The sequence below is a fragment of the Eucalyptus grandis genome, chromosome 4, assembly GCF_016545825.1.
Source record: "Eucalyptus grandis isolate ANBG69807.140 chromosome 4, ASM1654582v1, whole genome shotgun sequence".
Classification (NCBI taxonomy): domain Eukaryota; kingdom Viridiplantae; phylum Streptophyta; class Magnoliopsida; order Myrtales; family Myrtaceae; genus Eucalyptus; species Eucalyptus grandis.
Window position 1 is genome coordinate 36,597,214 of NC_052615.1, and position 18,183 is coordinate 36,615,396.

The 18,183-nt window shown below is 42.2% G+C and overlaps 3 protein-coding genes across 3 annotated transcripts; 2 read left to right on the forward strand and 1 right to left on the reverse strand.

Moving 5' to 3' along the window:
* Positions 1-1,468: 1,468 nt before the first annotated feature.
* LOC104443260 (vestitone reductase) lies at positions 1,469-3,142 on the reverse strand. Its single transcript, XM_018872771.2, has 4 exons — positions 2,940-3,142; positions 2,293-2,816; positions 1,968-2,163; positions 1,469-1,851 (listed from the first exon to the last, which is right to left on the reverse strand). The coding sequence occupies exons 2-4, from the start codon at positions 2,702-2,704 to the stop codon at positions 1,710-1,712; spliced, it is 750 nt and encodes a 249-aa protein (XP_018728316.2). The 5' UTR covers positions 2,705-2,816; positions 2,940-3,142; the 3' UTR covers positions 1,469-1,709.
* Positions 3,143-10,587: 7,445 nt separating this feature from the next.
* Positions 10,588-14,862, forward strand: LOC104442241 (probable protein S-acyltransferase 14). Its single transcript, XM_010055594.3, has 7 exons — positions 10,588-11,074; positions 11,563-11,782; positions 11,881-11,972; positions 12,315-12,438; positions 12,520-12,605; positions 13,038-13,103; positions 14,234-14,862. Exons 1-7 carry the CDS (start codon positions 10,865-10,867, stop codon positions 14,357-14,359), a joined length of 924 nt encoding a protein of 307 aa, XP_010053896.1. The 5' UTR covers positions 10,588-10,864; the 3' UTR covers positions 14,360-14,862.
* Positions 14,863-14,991: 129 nt separating this feature from the next.
* On the forward strand, positions 14,992-17,541 carry LOC104442243 (pentatricopeptide repeat-containing protein At2g45350, chloroplastic). The gene has a single exon (XM_010055595.3). The coding sequence runs from the start codon at positions 15,384-15,386 to the stop codon at positions 17,286-17,288; it is 1,905 nt and encodes a 634-aa protein (XP_010053897.2). The 5' UTR covers positions 14,992-15,383; the 3' UTR covers positions 17,289-17,541.
* Positions 17,542-18,183: the final 642 nt, after the last annotated feature.

Genomic DNA, 18,183 nt, shown 5'->3' on the forward strand with positions numbered 1-18,183 from the left:
TGTCGGAATCTTTGAACTTGAATTTCACCGAAAAATTCCCTATAAAGAAGAAAGATCCATTAGTAACCAAGAATTTGTGAGCATAAAATGGAGAGGGATCAAAAGCATAAATGCTATGTTTGGTCGCCTAGATTCAGATTGAGATAGGATAGGATAAAATGTGATTTGAAATTCTCCACATTTCATCCGAGTTATAAAAATAATTTTATCATATGTTTGATGCAACCAAAGAGAGGATTTGAAAGAGAGGGAGTCATGGATGAGGTTGTGAGCCAGCCTTCCAAGTGAGCCGTGAACAAGGACACTAGCAAAGTTCCTCAAAAATGTCGGAGAGAGGGACGGCCACAGTGGATGGCTGCCACAGTAGTGGTGGAATGCTGCTGTAGAGATACGCCAAGGATTGTAAGTCTCACCTTAGGTGAAGTTTTCTTGATGCGTGGAAATTGTTAATTGTATTTTCAAGTTATTGTATCCAATGTGGGCTTAACCCACCCCTTCGCCGAATTTTATATCTGGCATTTTTATCTAATTATATTCAGGTTTATCCTATCCGAAAAACGTTAACAAACCACTAAACGCAGCTAGAAGGTTTAATTAGACCTGCAAGTTGCAACACGCTTAAATGGCTTAGTAAAGGGCGAAAATGGCCCGGTGCAAGGCCCATCCCAATCGAGCCTCGCACGAGGCTAGGTGGGCCGCTCATCTCCAGGCCGCTCTTGACCGCCACGTGGCAGCAACCATTTTGTCAGAACCAAAATGGCGGTGGCAAAATCAAATTATTTTTCAGAAAAACTTCGAAAGATGATTTTTGTGTTTTATTTATTTATTTATAGAATATATGACCAAACTTTACCAGACATATCTCTTCCATTCGATGTCAAATTGATACCCATTTTTTGCATTCACATAGAAGTCGGGACTAGGTCCTTAGTATGACCTTAAAATATTTTCCAAGAAAGACTGGATAAAAGCGGGAAACTGAGCCTCAATAAATATTCCAGCCCCATTGCAGTCTTTGTCCAATTCCCCTTACAAGGAAAGGGGGGCAGCCTGGATTCCCGTGAAGTTAATCCCCTCTCGAATTTTTTAAATGTCGGGATTGTGAAGTTCTAGAAATTGGGCCAATGGATAATCGTGACATAAAGTTATAATATATTATAAAGTAAAATTAGTCGGTTGTAATTCTTGTAGCATCAGAAGATTATGACTTAATCTTTAAGGTGAAATTGATCGGTCACATCGACTCGCAAAATTCTCAGCACCTCACGAACGGATGACCATGATGAAGATGTGCTAACTTAAGATTCAGCCATCCGATTTGAGCGAATTTGATATAATTGGCCAACTCCCGAGGAGCACAAGCCAATTATACCCTTCCATCGAACTTTTGACTAATCATGATTTTGGTCAACTTTGATCAGGCCTTAGGTCAACATTAGGTACCTTTTAACACTTCATGTGGATCTAACTTTCAACAGTGTATAACACGTTAAGAGAAATATCGAAGGGGGTCGGTTGCTTCTTTATGTGCATTCTAAAGGTCCAAGTATGAGCAAGAGAAGGAATTGTTGGGAACAAACGTATGGTGGATACCGCAAAGTTTCCAAACAAAAAGACAACTCCACTCGGTACGAGAGGAACGCAATGAACACGGCAAACTTTCAATCGGATGTTCTTCTCTTCTCCAAATTTGAGGCCCGATCGATTATTCAAAAATGGCCCAGCGCTCTGCAGCACCGGACCATGTCGTCGAACATCTCCTCGACCCCGTACTTGTACTCGAACCCGGCGTCCAAGAGCTTCTTCGAGGAGAGGCTAGTTGCCTTTCGATCCTTCAGCTCCTTCATCTTGCTGCAAACACATTCCCAACATATTTTCAGCAGCAATGACCCCAACATGAATGGAAGAATCATTGTTATGTGATACGCAGATATGATCATCCACCTCTAAACGAGAAAAGAACTTACTCTGTGATGGTTATGTTGAGCTCGGGGTATCTACCGGCCATGAATTCGGCCAGCTCGTGAGTCCTCAGCTCGAGTGCTCGGCAAACGTACCGGCCCTTCACCTTCGGGCTCTCCATAAGGAATATGAGAGCCCTCGCCGCGTCGTCCGTGTGCACCAGGTACCACATCGGCAATAGCTCGTACCATTGCACATTGCCTGCGATCATAAACGTCGCATCAGGTGCGGATTTTGGTCGAGTATGATAAGGATCAGATAGTCCTGCTGTCGTTCGTAATGTTCCTGAATATCAGATGACGGAGAAAAGAGAAGATAACATTTAACTACCGGCGAGTATGGAGGCGGTCAGCCCGACGGACCCCGGCACGGAGGGCGTGATGAAAGGCCCGGTCACCGTGGGAAGAACGCAGGTCACGACCTCCAGCCCGTGCCGCTCTCCGAACTCCAGCGCCTCCTTCTCCGTCACCGTCTTCGACACCAGGTAGTTCGGGTAGAAGGGCGACCTCCGGCACACCTCGAGGTCGCTCCACGTGCCCTCGTTGGCGACGTCCAGGTCCTCGCCGCTGAACAGGCACGCGCTGGCGGTGGCGGTGTACACGACCCGCTTGACGGTCCTGGCGCCGAGGCACGCCGCGAGGACCCCCCCCGGAGGCCCCCGACGGCGACCCGCGTGACAGCCTCTTCCGGCGACGCCAGGGTATAGTCGATGGGGTGCGCCGTGTGGAACACGCGGGCGCATCCCTCGACGGCAGGCCCGAAGCTCTCCGGCTAGCTCAGGTCGGCGCCGAATATCTGCAGTCTCTCCGCCGCGCCCGGCAAGTTGGTGAGGTAGCTGAGGTCCCTTTCGTTTCCTGCGCGATTTGCCGGGAGGGATAGATGTATGAACATCGTGTCAACTAGCGAGCGCGTTGAATCCTACTATCACCTACTGCTATCTATCGAGATACGCGTTAGACAGTCGGAAAACCTCGTACCATCAGTAGCAGAACGAACTGTAGTCCGGACGGTGTAGCCCTTCTCGAGCAGTTTCTTGATAAGCCAGGACGCCACGTACCCAGTTCCTCCTGTCACGCACACCGGCCCTTCATCGACAACCCCGCCTTCCATCTCTCTCTCTCTCTCTCTCTCTGGGCTTCGCCTGGAGTGACGAATATCAGACGGCATGGAGAGTCCATTTATATGAATCATCCGCGTTTGAATGGTTGAGTTATGCTAAAAGAGGACTTTGTGGTACTAGCCGACTTAGTTTTGCTTGAAATTTGAATGATTATGAGAAATTATCACATGAATCTATTACATACACTCAATAAATTGGATCCTTTAAATCTGATGTGACCTACTGTTTTTGATGCCGTAGATTAATAAGAGTACATCTACTAGGTTCATGTAATAATCCCTCGAGACAAGGGCGGTGTCTAGCTATGTTACAAAAGGCTTGTCTGGCTCGAGCACTCTAGAGACAGCTTAGTGTCACAGGCCGATCGATTGGGATCGTGACCGCTCGGCGACTCGGGCTATTTTGGATTACCCAAGCCAAGCCTCGCTCGATCGAACGTTCACTCGCTCGTATACCTGGATTATAGAGAGAGAAAGTTTAAAGAGATGAGCTCTGGAAAAAAAAAAAAAGGAGCTTTGTATTGTTGAAAGGATTGGATGATTACAAATGAGGGGGAGGGCACCCTTTCTTATACTTGAGGCCCTCGGTTTACATCCGTTGATCTAAAATTCAACAGGCGGACGAGATCCTACCACGCCTAGCTTCGCTTGAGTGTCTAGTCCATTGAGTGAGACAACAAATTTCTTTAGGAACGGTAGGTTTTGGCGTCCATGATGTCGGGAGAGCGGCATCGCCTCCCACTCGCGGTTGTGCACGAGAGGCCAACCCCACATTCAGAGCTCCTAAGTGATATAATTTTCTTATCCTAGAACTCCTAACATCAACCGTCTTGACGCCACTCCCACGGACCAGTTATGTTCATCCCTTCTGCCTTCTCACTTTTTACTCGATAACCCAAAGCACCACTCACAAATGTCACGAATACGGGAGGATTCACGGACCATGACATTCTCCCCCACTTAATTCGCAACGCCCTCGTTGCGATCTGCTCTGTCCTTTCCTTGCGTCCATTAACCATTGATGTGCCACTTTTCGAATTTCACATCGAATGGTCATGCTCGCCCAACAAAACAGATTTTACTCCATCGATAGCCTCTTTTGATCTTACACGGCCCTTTCGGTCACTTGCGCTTTTTGGCAAGTGTGGCATTTTCGCCAACCGCATCTTTTAATTTTTAAAACTTTTTTTAAAAATTGAGGTTCTTTCCTTGTTGAAAATGTGGCAGTAGATCTCTTCTTCGAATTCACCGATCGATCCAGGAACGTTATCCCTATTCAGTAAGGGCTCGGTTCTTCTCGAACTCCTTAGCGGCTCGGCGAGGAACTGACTCATCCTAGTACCATTGCCATCCTATGAGTAGAGAGCTCATTTTCGTTTGAGCATTTTTTGCCCCGGCCATTCACTTTCCACCCATTAGGATTGGATCGGGCACTTATCAATTCAACGCCCTAGAGCGAGAAGCTCAATTCTCTGACTTGCTCACTTACTGGAAGGATTCCTACTCTGATACCACTTGTCACGAGCCGATCGATTGGGATCATGACCATGCGGCAACTCAGGCTATTTTGGATCACACAAGCCAAACCTTGCTCAATCAAACACTCACTCGCTCGTATACTCGGATCGTAGAGAGAGTAAGTTTAGAGAGAGGAGCTCTGGAAAGAAAGGAGTTTTGTATTGCTGAAATGATTGGGTGATTACAAATGAGGGGGAGGGCACCCCTTCTTATACTTGAGGCCCTCGGCTTACATCCGTTGATCTAGAATTCAACCGGTGGACGAGATCCTACCACGTCTAGCTTTGCTTAAGCATCTAGTCCATCGAGTGAGACAACATATTTCTTTAGACACAACAACTAGTTTCGGTCTGTCATGGCCTCGTCAAGAAAGCAGCATCAGCTCCCGACCAGTTTGTGCACAGGAACCCCACTTTCAGAGCTCCTAAGGGATATAATCTTCTTATCCTATAACTCCTAGCACCAATCGTTTTGACGCCACTTCCACAGACTAGTTGTGTTCATCCCTCCTACCTCCTCACTCTTCACTCGATAATCCCAAGCACCACTCACAAGCGTCACGAGCACGGGGGATTCACGGACCATGACATTAGCCTAGTGCAAAAAAAAGTACCCTATTATATCACGAAAATTTTACTCTACAATGATTAATTATAATATGTGCGTTGACAATGTGGTGTCATTGTGTCATTGGATGACTTTGATTATTTTAGTTGCTAAAGTCATGTGAAAGGTATGCTATTTAGTTAGATGAGTGACAGCGTATTAATATGTCAAGTGCCTTAAAACGCTGCATAAAATATCTTTTTCGCAGTCCCATGTAGTATAAAAAAATTCTTACCTTTTATCCAAAAAAATACTAAAAAATTCAAGCATCCATTGTTGGACGAGTGATAAAATGACTGGGTAGTATTAATTTTAATATGAATTTAGAAGTGAATTTAGTTTGACGTGTACAATAGCCTAGCATACCTCTTTAATATATACTATAGAAAAAGAAAAAAAAATGTTTTGGCGACAAAAGATGCAGAAAGCATAACGTGAAGATGACAACTTTGCAACCCATGTCATTGATATTGTTGAAATTGTATCTCGAATTTCTAGCCAAATATGAAGGATCAAGCCTGAATAACTGGATAGGTCCGAGACATGTTAGGGTGTGTTTGAGATTCAGTGGAACAAGAGACTGGGCGCTTGGAACAAAGGCGGGAGCTTGATCAATCGAGACCGGAAGCACGAAGCTACCCGGCATGGGCCGGCCAACTGACTAGCCAAGCTGACCGACCATCCACACACATGGCTGGGAGCTCGACTAAGCCCTTTGAAGTGTCATTCGGCATTGGATGTCAAACGGACGATTGGCCCAATTCAAGTGGGTGTCGATGTATCGCACTGACATACACAAAGGTACTTAGCATGGACCGATCAAACCCAATAACACAAAGGTATAGAGCATGGACTTGTCGACAAGTTAGGCTTGGCAGGGTGACTGGCTACACATGGCCAATTGTTGGTCCCCCCTTATAAGAGCCGTTTGGCATTGGATATCAAGGAGGCACCCGGGTATCAACTTGAGTTACACTGAGGTATTGGGCATGGTTGGCTGATATGTCAAACTTCGTACCGGGACGTACCCTAGATGCATCATTTAGCACCGGACATTAAGTGGGCTTTGGTGTATTGAATCGACTTAAACAAATTGAGATTTATAGCTTATTTTAACCTATTTTCACAAGTTACATGTTAGAGAAAATCAAAAGAAGTGTTAGGATTTTCTCTGTGAATTTCAAAGTAAGTTTTTTGTGAGAGATTTTGTGATAACACTTGTGGGTTTGCTTGGAGTGTAATCTAAGTAGGACAACACTTAGGCTATGTTTGGTAGTTAGGATACAATTATTAATGGGATAAAATTTATCATGTTCTATGTTGAGTGCTTGCCCAAGGATTCAATTAGGAACCGGACTAGAGCAGTTTCCAAGTGAGTCCATGAAACCGGTCTCCAATACCTACAAAATTACATTTATTAATTCATATCATGGTGAACCTAGTTTCTAAGTAGAGCACTAAAGCGTGTTCGGCCTTAAATTTGAGTTGAATTGTGACCAATTGACTTTTATTTAAAAAATGAAAAATATAAGGTGGAATGAATCAACAATACTCATTAGATAGGAACTTAATTTCTCCAAAAGTCATGGTGTAGTTCTTTTAGGATTTCCCAACATCGGGAATATATGGGGAATTAGACTCTAGATTAGAAGTCCTAATCTTCACAAAATTCAAAACATTAATCTCTTGATCCATCTTTTTTCAATGTCAACCTAATTTAATCACGGCATGGTTAAATAGAGACCTAATTAGACTCTTAAAATGAGTCATTGGCTCTTAATTTGATATCATGAAATATTTATTGACATCTCCAATCGGTCTCTTCCATCTTCTTCATTTGTTTATTTTGTTTTGACTTAAATAGATTATTAAAATTAGTAAAAATGGGGGTTATCCTATTATGAGATAAAATTAATCAATGATTTATTGCAAAATATATAAATATATATACATATATATACATATATATACATACATACATATATATTGGCCAAGAAACTATAAAATAATTAAGTAATTGAGTTAAAGTTTCTTTTTTTTTCTTTTTTTACGGAGATAGGGGGAGTCTAGAGCATGTCATCTCCATAAATTCCTCTATGGTCTAAAATAGATTTTCCAATAGTACGCCAAGTTTACCAATGTACTTATAGCTACAAGATTCAAATAGTACAAACATGATTCTGCTCTGTTCATAGGACAAAAGGCATGTCGTCCATCCATTTAATGATATATTTTGATGACATACGTATTATAAGAAGTGATGAATTTGCTATCAAGAGTTTTAAAGAATACCCACATTCCACTTTTCACATTAAAAACTTGGGACCACCCAAATATTTCCTTGGAATTGAGATAGCCCAATCAGAGCAAGGAATTTCTCTTAGCCAACGGAAATTTGTACAGGAAATTATATCAAAAGCAAGACTATCATGATGCAAACTAATTGTTATTCCCATTAAGCAATATGCCAAATTGATCACAATTCATTATGATGCGGGTTTATAGTCTCCAAATAATGATCCATTACTCAATGACCCATCAAGCTATCAATGACTCATTGGGAAGTTTATCTACGTCATAATGACTAGACCAGATATATGTTATGCAATATAGACACTCAATCAATTCATATATAATCCAAAATAGTCTCATATGAATGCTACTCTAAAGGTTGCAAAGTACTTGAAGAAGTGCCTAAGACTTACGATACTTCTTTCTTGAAGATGTAACATGGAGATGATAGCTTATTGCGACATGAATTATGTAACTTGTCATATGAGCCAAAGGTCTATCACTTGTTTTTGCATTGAACTTGGGGAATCGTTGCTTTCATGGAAGACAAGGAGGCAATCCGCTATGTCCTTGTCATCAATTGAAGTTGAGTATCAAGCCATGACTAAAATTGTTTGTGAAATAGTATGGTTACGGGACCTACTTGTAAACCTGGGGGTACATTAAAGGACCAAGCTTGCTATTTTGTGAGAACGATTCGGTGCTCAAACTTGTGGCAAATCCCATAGCACATGAAAAAATGAAGCACGTAGAAGTTGATTATCACTTTACTTGAGATAAGATGAGAAGGGATAATCGAGACAAGAGGAATGAGAACCAAGGAACAGCCTGCTCTTTCCTCTTATTAATTACTTTTTGTATTATATATTGAACATTGTACATGGAGAATACATAATGAGAAGTGCACAAAATACAATATTCTTCTTCAGTTTTATCTTCTTCATTTCGTGTCACTTCTATTTCAATTTGTCAGAAACCTCATACCATCAATACTGGAATGAACTGTAGTTTGGACGGTGTAGCCCTTCTCGAGCAGTTTCTCGATGAGCCAGGACACCACGAATCCAGTTCCTCCCGTTGCTCACGTAGACCGGCCCGTCGCCTTTCATCTCTCTCTCTTAGGATGGCTGATATTCATGTTAGCAATTTTTAATAATTATCAAATTTGTGTACCTAAGTGCTGGTCATATACTTAGGATGGCTGGTATCCATGTTAGCAATTTTTTAACCTAAATCAGAGAGATGGACTGAATTGGTATCAATATAAAAAGTTTAAAATTAAATTAATCTAATTGAAAGATTTATGACTCAATTAATATTAACACAATAAATTTAGAACTTTTTTTTTCCTACTTCTCCTGAAAAGGAGAGAGAACATAAACATACCCAAGATCATGGCCATTGCCATATGAACCGAGGCAGGGACACTGGGACAAAGGAACGGACCAACAACAAGAGAAGGGATCACGGCCAAACCGTTTTCTTCCGCAAATTCGATGGCGGCTCTCTCAGTCCTCATCTTCATCGCCATGTACGAATTGCCAGAAAGCAACAGAGACTTGTAGTAGTCGACTCGACGTCACTCCACGAGCTCTCGTCCGCCATGTCTTGGCCATTGCCCAAGTACATGACGGAGTGTAAATCACTCGCTTCACGGTCTTCGACTTGAGGCAGGCTTTGAGGATATCCCCAAGGTCCCCCGGATGGATCTTTGGACGACTACCTCTACTGGGTCTTTGCCGATCCAGTCCATCGGGCGAGCGACGTGTGAGACCCCGGTGCATCCGTCGATGCCCGGCTTGAAACTGTCCGGTCCATTTAGGTCCGCAGTGAAGATGTGGAGGGTTTCGGAGGCTTCCGGCAAGTTGGTCAGGAAGCTGATGTCCTTCTTGCTATCAGGAATCCCTGTTGGTAAGCAGAGAGCCGAACTGAAATTTGCTTGGAATTGATTTTTTCACACAATGTAGGGGTCTGAGAAATCATCACCTGGATTAGATCTTGGTCTGATAGGGGTCCGGACAGTGTAACCGTGTTGGAAAAGCCTCATGATGATCCATCATTCTATACATCCTGTTCCACCCGTGACCAACACCATCTCTTTATCACCTGCCATCTCTTTCTCATAATGAATTTTCTGTGCGCTTTGCCATGTATAAGCCTGTAAATAGCTCTCTTACACGTCATTGGGCGATTGGATCGAGGTAAACTAGTGCTCTAATATATGGTTATTTTTTTAAGGTAACTTGGAAAGGAAGAAAACTGATGGAAAGATGAAGTCGAAATTTGAGTAATTTCGTGTCGGGTACGAGACAAGATAGAGACATTATATTCAAGTGCTGAATAGTTAGTGTTAAAACTTTGCGTGGAGAGATTATTAAGTGCGAAAAATTAAGAAAGTAATATTTAAGTGCTAAAATCGAAACAAAATAGATTAGTTATCGAGAAAATTCGGTCAAAATACATACGTGACATTTTTCTAATAAAGTGAGCGCAAAATAACATTATTTTGTTGATGTGACTAAATAATTAAAATAAGTATTAATTAAATTAAATTTAAAACTAAATTTATTTATGTATAAAAATAAATATAAAAAGAAGAAGAGTAGTAGTTATATCATATGTACTAAGGGCTTAGCCCTCGCCGTAACTTTCCCACCGTCCCAAGAAGGGTTGACAACGGTGGGGAAAGGTCTACTAGAGTCACTAGGCCCTTGACCAGGCTTAGTGACCTTGGCTGACCTGCAGCGACTCTCCCCAGATATTGTGAGTGTTGTCGACCCTTGCCTAACAGGGCCAAGGAGAATTAAAGCGTAATAATGCACATGACTTTTAAATTTTGACCAAATGTATAATGTCATCATTAAATTATTGTATCATTCATATTTATTCAATCCTTAAGTTTTTAATTTATTCAATTTAGTCATTCGACCTTCCATAACATAATTAAATCAATCTTTCGGAATTATTCACAAATTTTCATACTTACACTTTTAAAAAGATCTTTTCATTTCAATCAAATTTCCTAAATCAATAAAAAAAAAAATTAAAAACAAGAACGGGTCAACAAATTCTCGTCTCGACCGACCTTACTTGAAGACCCCATCCTCCTCCCTTTCTCTCTCTCTCTGGGCAGCTCCCTCTCTCTCGCCTACGCCTCTGAAATCCCAGAAAACCCTCGATTCCCACGAACCCCTCCGACCGGAAAATCCAACCGCCCCCCGCCGGAATCTCACATCCTCCGGCCTGAATTCCCGCCCCGATCGGCGGCGGCGGCGAGCACCCGGGATCGAGGACCGCCGGGGCCCCGGAGCGGCGCCAATCGAGCTCCCCCAACCGATCCCTCCGCGGCCGGCGCGCCGCCTCTAGCATGCACAGATCCGGGGCCGCCATGGCCTGGAACGTGTTCAAGTTCTGCACGGCCCTCCGGGGCCTCGGCTCCATCATGATCCTGGTGGTGCTCGGCGTCGTCGGCGTCACCTACTACTCCGTCGTCGTGACCAGCTACGGCCCGGCTCTCCTCGGCGGCGGCGTCGGGGCGTTGATCGCCCTGGCCGTCTTGGTTCTGTTCCACGGCCTCGTGAGCTTCCCCTGATTCTTTTGCGTAGTGATTCGAGGCTGTTTTTTTTTTTTTTTGAATTATCTCTTAATCTGAGTATGGAAAAGAAAAGAAAAAAGCCTGCTTGAAGTGTGATTTAGAATTTAAAGGCGGAAAGTTCGATGCTTGGTTTCTTTAAACGGATTTTGTTTTTTGTTGGGGTTCTTCCCTTGGATTTTCTAGAGGCTTATTGTTTGCTGGATGGAATTCTTGGTTGTGTCTGTGGAGTATCATTTCAATTTGTGCACACAATTGTTTTGTCTGCAAGTTTCCGGCAATTAGAGTTCCTATTGCAGTTATTAGTCCTGGATTCTCGAGAAATGAGTACTTTTGTGAGGAGGCTAATTGCCTGTTGTTGATCCTGCATGCCATTTTCTTGCCAAGGATCGCCCAAATTTACTAGAGCTTGTTGGCTATTGATTATTTTTGTTTGAAAGAAGACTGAAATAATAGAAATTGATGTAACGCAGTTGGTGATGCTGTTGTGGAGTTACTTCTCGGTTGTGTTCACCGACCCGGGTAGTGTTCCACCCAATTGGAGGCCTAGTATTGATGAGGAGAGAGGGGAGTCTGATCCGCTCACTTTACCTGATTCGAGTGGTTTGCAATCTGATCCATCCAATCCACGAATCCGTTATTGTCGAAAGTGTGACCATTTCAAACCACCTCGTTGTCATCATTGTTCTGTTTGTAAGTTCTACGAAACTATTGTTTCATTTCTATCGTTGTATGTTGACCTTTTCTCACTTTAGGTTGCTGACAGATACCCTGTAACTTTCTTGTTTTAGGTGGAAGGTGTGTACTCAAAATGGACCATCATTGTGTCTGGGTTGTCAACTGTGTTGGAGCATTAAATTACAAATATTTCCTTCTTTTTCTGGTAAGCTTACACCATTGCCTCATATGTCAAGTTGCATTTGGTATGTATGGTTTTAGGTCTTTAAATTGTTATGACATGTCACTATTTATGTACTATCTGCCTTAGCCTTACTTGCTCATGTGGAATATTGTCCATCAGTCTCTCCATATCTCTCATATGCTCTCATATGCTTATAATTTCAGCATGTATGACATTTGCAGTTATGCCTGGTATTTGGCCTTGTGAATATCTTTGGTTATCCACAATTTACTCATAAAGAGTTGATTTTTTTATTTTATTTCAAATGTTTTGACTGAACAACAGCTAAGGTTTTAGTTGGTTCTTTTCTGAATTTAAATGCAGTTCTATACCTTCCTCGAGACAAGCGTCGTTACTTTAGCCTTACTTCCACACTTCATAGCATTCTTTACTGATGGAGATATCCCTGATACCCCTGGCACTCTTGCGACGACTTTTCTTTCTTTTGGTAAGGTCAACACAACTGTTTGTGACCTTCACTTGCATCTTGTTTTCCTTGAGTTAATAATGTTTTTCTGTTGGTCATTAGTTTTGAATTTGGCATTTTCTCTGAGCGTGTTCGGCTTCCTGATCTTGCATATGTCTCTGGTTGCTGCTAACACCACCACAATCGAGGTATTACCTTCACTTCTGATTCTAAGCATGTTGTTTTGAATGTTAAGTGGTTTGCTCACAACCCTTCCCTTCCTATTTGGTAAATTTTGTATGTGGAGTGTAATTTTGCTTTAGAAATCTTGGAGATACTTTCTTTGCATTATCTGTTGATGATACTTCAAAACAATGAACTTTTTTATGGCAATCTTAGACTGTCAGTGCTTATTTGGTTTTGGCAGTTTTAGCAAAATACCACTTATCTGACCCAAAAAAGTATTCCTGAGCAAGCTTCCGTAGCTTAATATGAAATTGAGAAAACAAGTATCCCTTTTATGCTAGACATGTATCTGCTGAAAGAACTCTGCATCTCTTCATGGATGAATTAATGCCGAAGTTGTAGAATTTTCTTCTTCGTTCTTCATTGTTTCCGGTGGTTTCTGCTCTTGTGACCAGGCTTATGAGAAGAAGACCACTACCAAATGGCATTTTGACCTTGGACGGAAAAGAAATTTCGAGCAGGTACCATCTTTTGTAATTTCTTGATCATATTCAATAATCTTTTTGAAAGTTTCGAAATAATCTCTTATCTAACAAAATGCAAGAAAACCTCCCAAGTTCAAAATGCTTTTCTCACAGTTACTCTCATTTCCTTGTCCTAGTCTTGATATGCTAAAAGTAATCGTTCGTTTATTAAAATTTCTGCAATGATCGGGAACTCCAAGAACAGTAACGTGATTGAAGATGGTAATTGAGGGAGAGTAGCATAATGATTGTTATATATGTGCTAGTTGTTAGTTGATCCAAAAGGTGAAACCTAGAATTATATGTGTAGCAAAAAGATTGAAGTTAAAGATTTCATTACATCTACACCAGAAACAAAGACATTTATGTAAGTGCATGTGGTTGACTCCCCTGCCAGACTGTTGGTTAATTGCTGTTTAACTTCAGGAGTCTACATTACTTGTCAAGAAAAAGGAAAAGGAAAGAGTACAAAGAACAAGTTATGGTTCAATATAAATAAGTCGTGTAAACTAGTTGAAGCTGTATTTGATGAGTACACTCTCAGTATGGGGGAAACAATTTTCTGTCGGCATTCCAGTCAAGTGTCGTGAATGGACAGCACCGAATTCTGTTTACTCTGATTCTGTATCGCTTCACAATTTTGTCGTCTGCAATTGGTGTAGATGGATGATTGCACAACAAAACCAAAAGTGAAGATTATTGTAGTTGGATTCTAATTTTATTAACTTTCTTGACTTTCCTATTCTGGTTTCATACATAAGTGATCTCCTCAATTTTGTAGCATTTTACTTTTGGGTTAATATCACAAAAAACTCCAAACTATACCCACTGTGACACACAAACCCCGAACTGTTTTAGTGTCGCCAAAAACCTTAAACTTGTCAATTATGACACAAATACTCCAAAACTTTCTCATGTCATAAAAGATCCTGTTCTGGATGTAATAGAGGCTATATATGATTATGATGAAAATTGAGGCTATTTGTGGGCAAGTTCTGGGTTTTTGGCGACACTAAAAAAGTTCGGGGTGTGTCATAGTGAGCATAGTTTTTCTTTTTTGGTGGTATTTGCCCTTTACTTTTTTTAGGGACTCTTTATTAATGATGGATCTCTCTTTTGTGCGCTAGGTGTTTGGAACAGATAAACTATACTGGTTCATTCCAGCATATCTAGAGGAAGATAAGAAGCGAATTCCATGTCTAAATGGTCTTGACTACCCAGTGAGACCCGAATTCGATTCAGAAGCATTCTAGGAACCATCTCACTGTGCATTTCCTGGGAGGATCCAGAAATTTGCCTCATAAATCTTGGGAGATGGATATCTTTGACAGCTGTGTGGTTTCCATCACTAAAGGAGGTTGCCGCTAAATTTGGCTCCATGATGTGTGTTTCCTGGATAACTTTTTTAGAAGAAGAGAGCAAGCAGGAAAGGGGGTGGATTGCCTCTCTTGAATCGAGGTGTTGTGCTGAGCTGGGCAAGATGGGTCGAGCATTTGATCTGTACATAAGGTTGTGTGGATTCGGGAGATCGAGAGATACGGAATCCAGTGCACAATATGGTCGATGTCGATATGTTCCACTGGGTCTCACTGAAGAGTAGATTCAGTTCTGGTGGATTGGAGAGCTGTTTAGTGATGCCCGGAGTTGTTTTAAGTACTAAACAAAATTATCTCTGACCTGAAACGTCTTCCTGCAATTTGTTCTCGTTGCAACTGAACTACTTAATTTGCATGTCGATAATCATATTCATTACGAATTTCCTTTCTTTTCTCTTTCACTTTTCCATTAAAATCCAAAATACTAACATTTGATTTACGATTTATAAAAAAGTATATTAAATGTGCGTATCAACATTTGCATTTTACGAAAGTTTCGAGTGTCATAACTTAAAATGTAGGATTTTGTCCGAATAAAATGCAAGAAGTGAAAAATCCATTTAAACGGACGTTGGTGTTATGTTATTAGGCCGCGAGCATGCTACCATTAGAGAAAAAAGACATTTTACTTGAACAACTCAATGCGTTTGGCATAGTGTTGTTATTCATACGATCAAGATTGAAAATTCAAAACCGGTCAAGAAATTCCAAATCCATCTTTAAAGTTTTGGTGCACGGATTTTGGATTTTTTTTGGTAGAACTATCGCGAGCCAGGTTTTTTTTTTTTTTTTTTATCTGATTCAGAGAAAGCGTCCTTGCGACCGAACTCCTGGATAACAGGAGCTTCAACGTAAGAACAGAGAGTGTCAGAGAAGCTTCGGGCGCAGCTAGCAAACCGCAATGTTCCTGGTCTCGAACCCGAGCCAGCCATGGAACTCGATCCAGCCCACGCTCGCTCACGTCCGGAGCTGCAAGACCCCCCGCGACGTGAGCCAAATCCACGCGAGGATGATCACGACCGGCCTCATCCGCAACGCTTCTCTCACCTCCAAGCTCATCCTCGCGCTCTGCTCTTCCCCGGACCCGCCGGTGGCCGAGTTCGCCCGCCGCGTCTTCTTCGCCCACCGCGCCTTCTCGGGCCGCGGGGGCGGGCCCGGGGAAGACCCTTTTCTCTGGAACGCGGTCCTCAAGTCCTACTCCCATGGAGCTGAGCCCGAGGGAGCGTTGCCCGTGTTCCGTTTGATGGCCGAGAGCGGGGTTTCGGGGGACAGGTTCTCGTTCTCTCTGGTCTTGAAAGCGTGCTCGCGGTTGGGTTCGTTGAAGGAAGGGCTGCAGGTTCATGGGTTGTTGAGGAAACTGGAAATGGCGTCGGATTTGTACTTGCAGAATTGTTTGATGGGGTGGTACTTGCGGTGTGGATGCCTTGACGATGCACGCCAGGTGTTTGATAGAATGGCCGCTCGGGATTCCGTCTCTTACAATTGCATGATAGATGGTTATGTTAAGTGTGGGATGATTGAATCAGCACGTGCATTGTTCGACTCGATGCCAGTCCAGGAGAAGAATCTGATTTCTTGGAACTCCATGCTGAGCGGGTATTCGCAATTAGAAGATGGACTTATCCCTGCTCAGAAGCTTTTCGAGGAAATGCCTGAGAGGGACTTGATTTCGTGGAACACTATGATTCATGCACATGTCCGGTGTGGGAAGATGGGAGATGCTCATGAACTGTTTAATGCGATGCCTGAAAAGGATGTGGTCACTTGGGCTAATATGATAGATGGCTATGCCAAGATAGGATGTGTGGATATTGCAAGAGATTTCTTTTCTGAAATACCTGAGAGAGATGTTGTAGCTTGCAATGCAATGATGGCTGGATATGTTCAAAATGGTCTCCATGCAGGAGCTTTGAAGATCTTCTATTCTATGAAGAATGAGAGGAATTTGTCGCCTGATGTCACTACTTTATTGATTGTACTTTCTGCTATTGCTCAATTAGGACAGCTTAATGAAGGAATTGCAGTGCATCGCTACATAAAAGATATCGGCTTCTCGTTAGGTGGAAAACTTGGTGTTGCTCTAATAGATATGTACTCAAAATGTGGCTCCATTCAGAATGCCAAGTCAGTATTTAATGTATTGCCTAAAAAAGATGTGGATCACTGGAATGCAATTATAGGTGGTTTGGCTATTCATGGTCTAGGAGAATGTGCTTTTGATATGTTGATGGAGATGGAAAGACTCTCCATGAAACCAGATGATATCACGTTCATTGGAGTGTTGCACGCGTGTGGCCATTCTGGCTTGGTGAAGGAAGGTCTCATTTGTTTTGAAATTATGAGAAGAGTTTACAAGATAAATCCAAGAATTCAACACTATGGTTGCATGGTTGACATCCTCTGTCGGGCAGGTTATTTAAATGAGGCAAAGAAATTCATTGAAGAAATGCCTATTGAGCCAAATGACATTATTCAGAGGACCATGATTAGTGCTTGTAAGATTCAAGAGAACTACAAAATTGGGCTGCCAGTTGCTAATTCTCTATTGAGGCAGGCTTCATGCAATTCAACTTCTTATATTCTTCTCTCTCACATGTATGCGGGTCTTGGTCTGTGGAAGCAGGCTAGAAGTGTTAGAGAAGTAATGAAAGAGAGGAGAATTCCAAAACTTCCAGGATGCAGTTGGATTGAACTCAACGGAATCGTTCATGAGTTTTCTGTGGATGATAGGTCCCATTCGCAAGTTGCAGAGATTTATTCAATGTTGGGCAGTCCATTGATTTCCAATTCAGAAGTAACTTGCTAGGAATTAGTTGTTGAGTCAGAATTCAATGAAGAATTCTTTCTTCTACCTGAGAAAATAAGGGATCAATTCATCTTCCCAATTTGGGGGAAAAGGCAAAGCTCCCCAGTTTGCGACAGGCCCTCTGTATCCTTGTTTTTGGGAAGCCTCTTTATGTCAATTGTACATACGGGTTATTAACTTAACTCTAGCTATGTAAAGCACACTGTAATTAGCATCTCTTTTGAATCTAAATAGTGCACAATTTGCTCGTGTATCTTGCTCTGGTGTTCCCTATATGAAAAGAGCTGAGCATTTATCATGTAATTCTTCATATCTTCCTTCTGGTTAGGCAGGGTGAGCTGGAGTCAGAAACAGCCTTCTGCTTGAAGAACTACCCTTCGATAACGGGTGTGCAGCGTGCGGTATTAGACCAAGTAAAAGCGCAATGTCCGGAGTGGTTTGTTTGTTGTCCCTTATAAGTATCGCATTGTGGAGTTGCTAATGAGGTTCTCCATGCATTTCACTTTCAACTGTGAAGCAAATGAAAACTGCAGGAGAATCGTGATATTTTAGTTTAAATTGCACTCACAAGCCATCGCTAAACCTGCCCAGTGGATTTATCCAAGGGAAAATCGCAGTTTTTCATCATGGATCCTTTCCCTCGAGAAATTAAAGAAATCATTTCCATCTTGGATAGAACAGAACCCTCTCACCAAGAATAAAACTGTTTTCTGCGAACGTACTTCGAATTGTCTTCTTGAAGCGCGGCAAAGACAAACCTCACGCAAGAATTTGAGGAAAAATAGCAGGGGGAGGCACACAAAGGCCGCTTATTTTCGAAGCACGCGTGCATTGAAAGGCCACAATCAATACTTCAAGTAATTGGCGAGCTGCAGGTGTCTGCTGGTGAAAAATT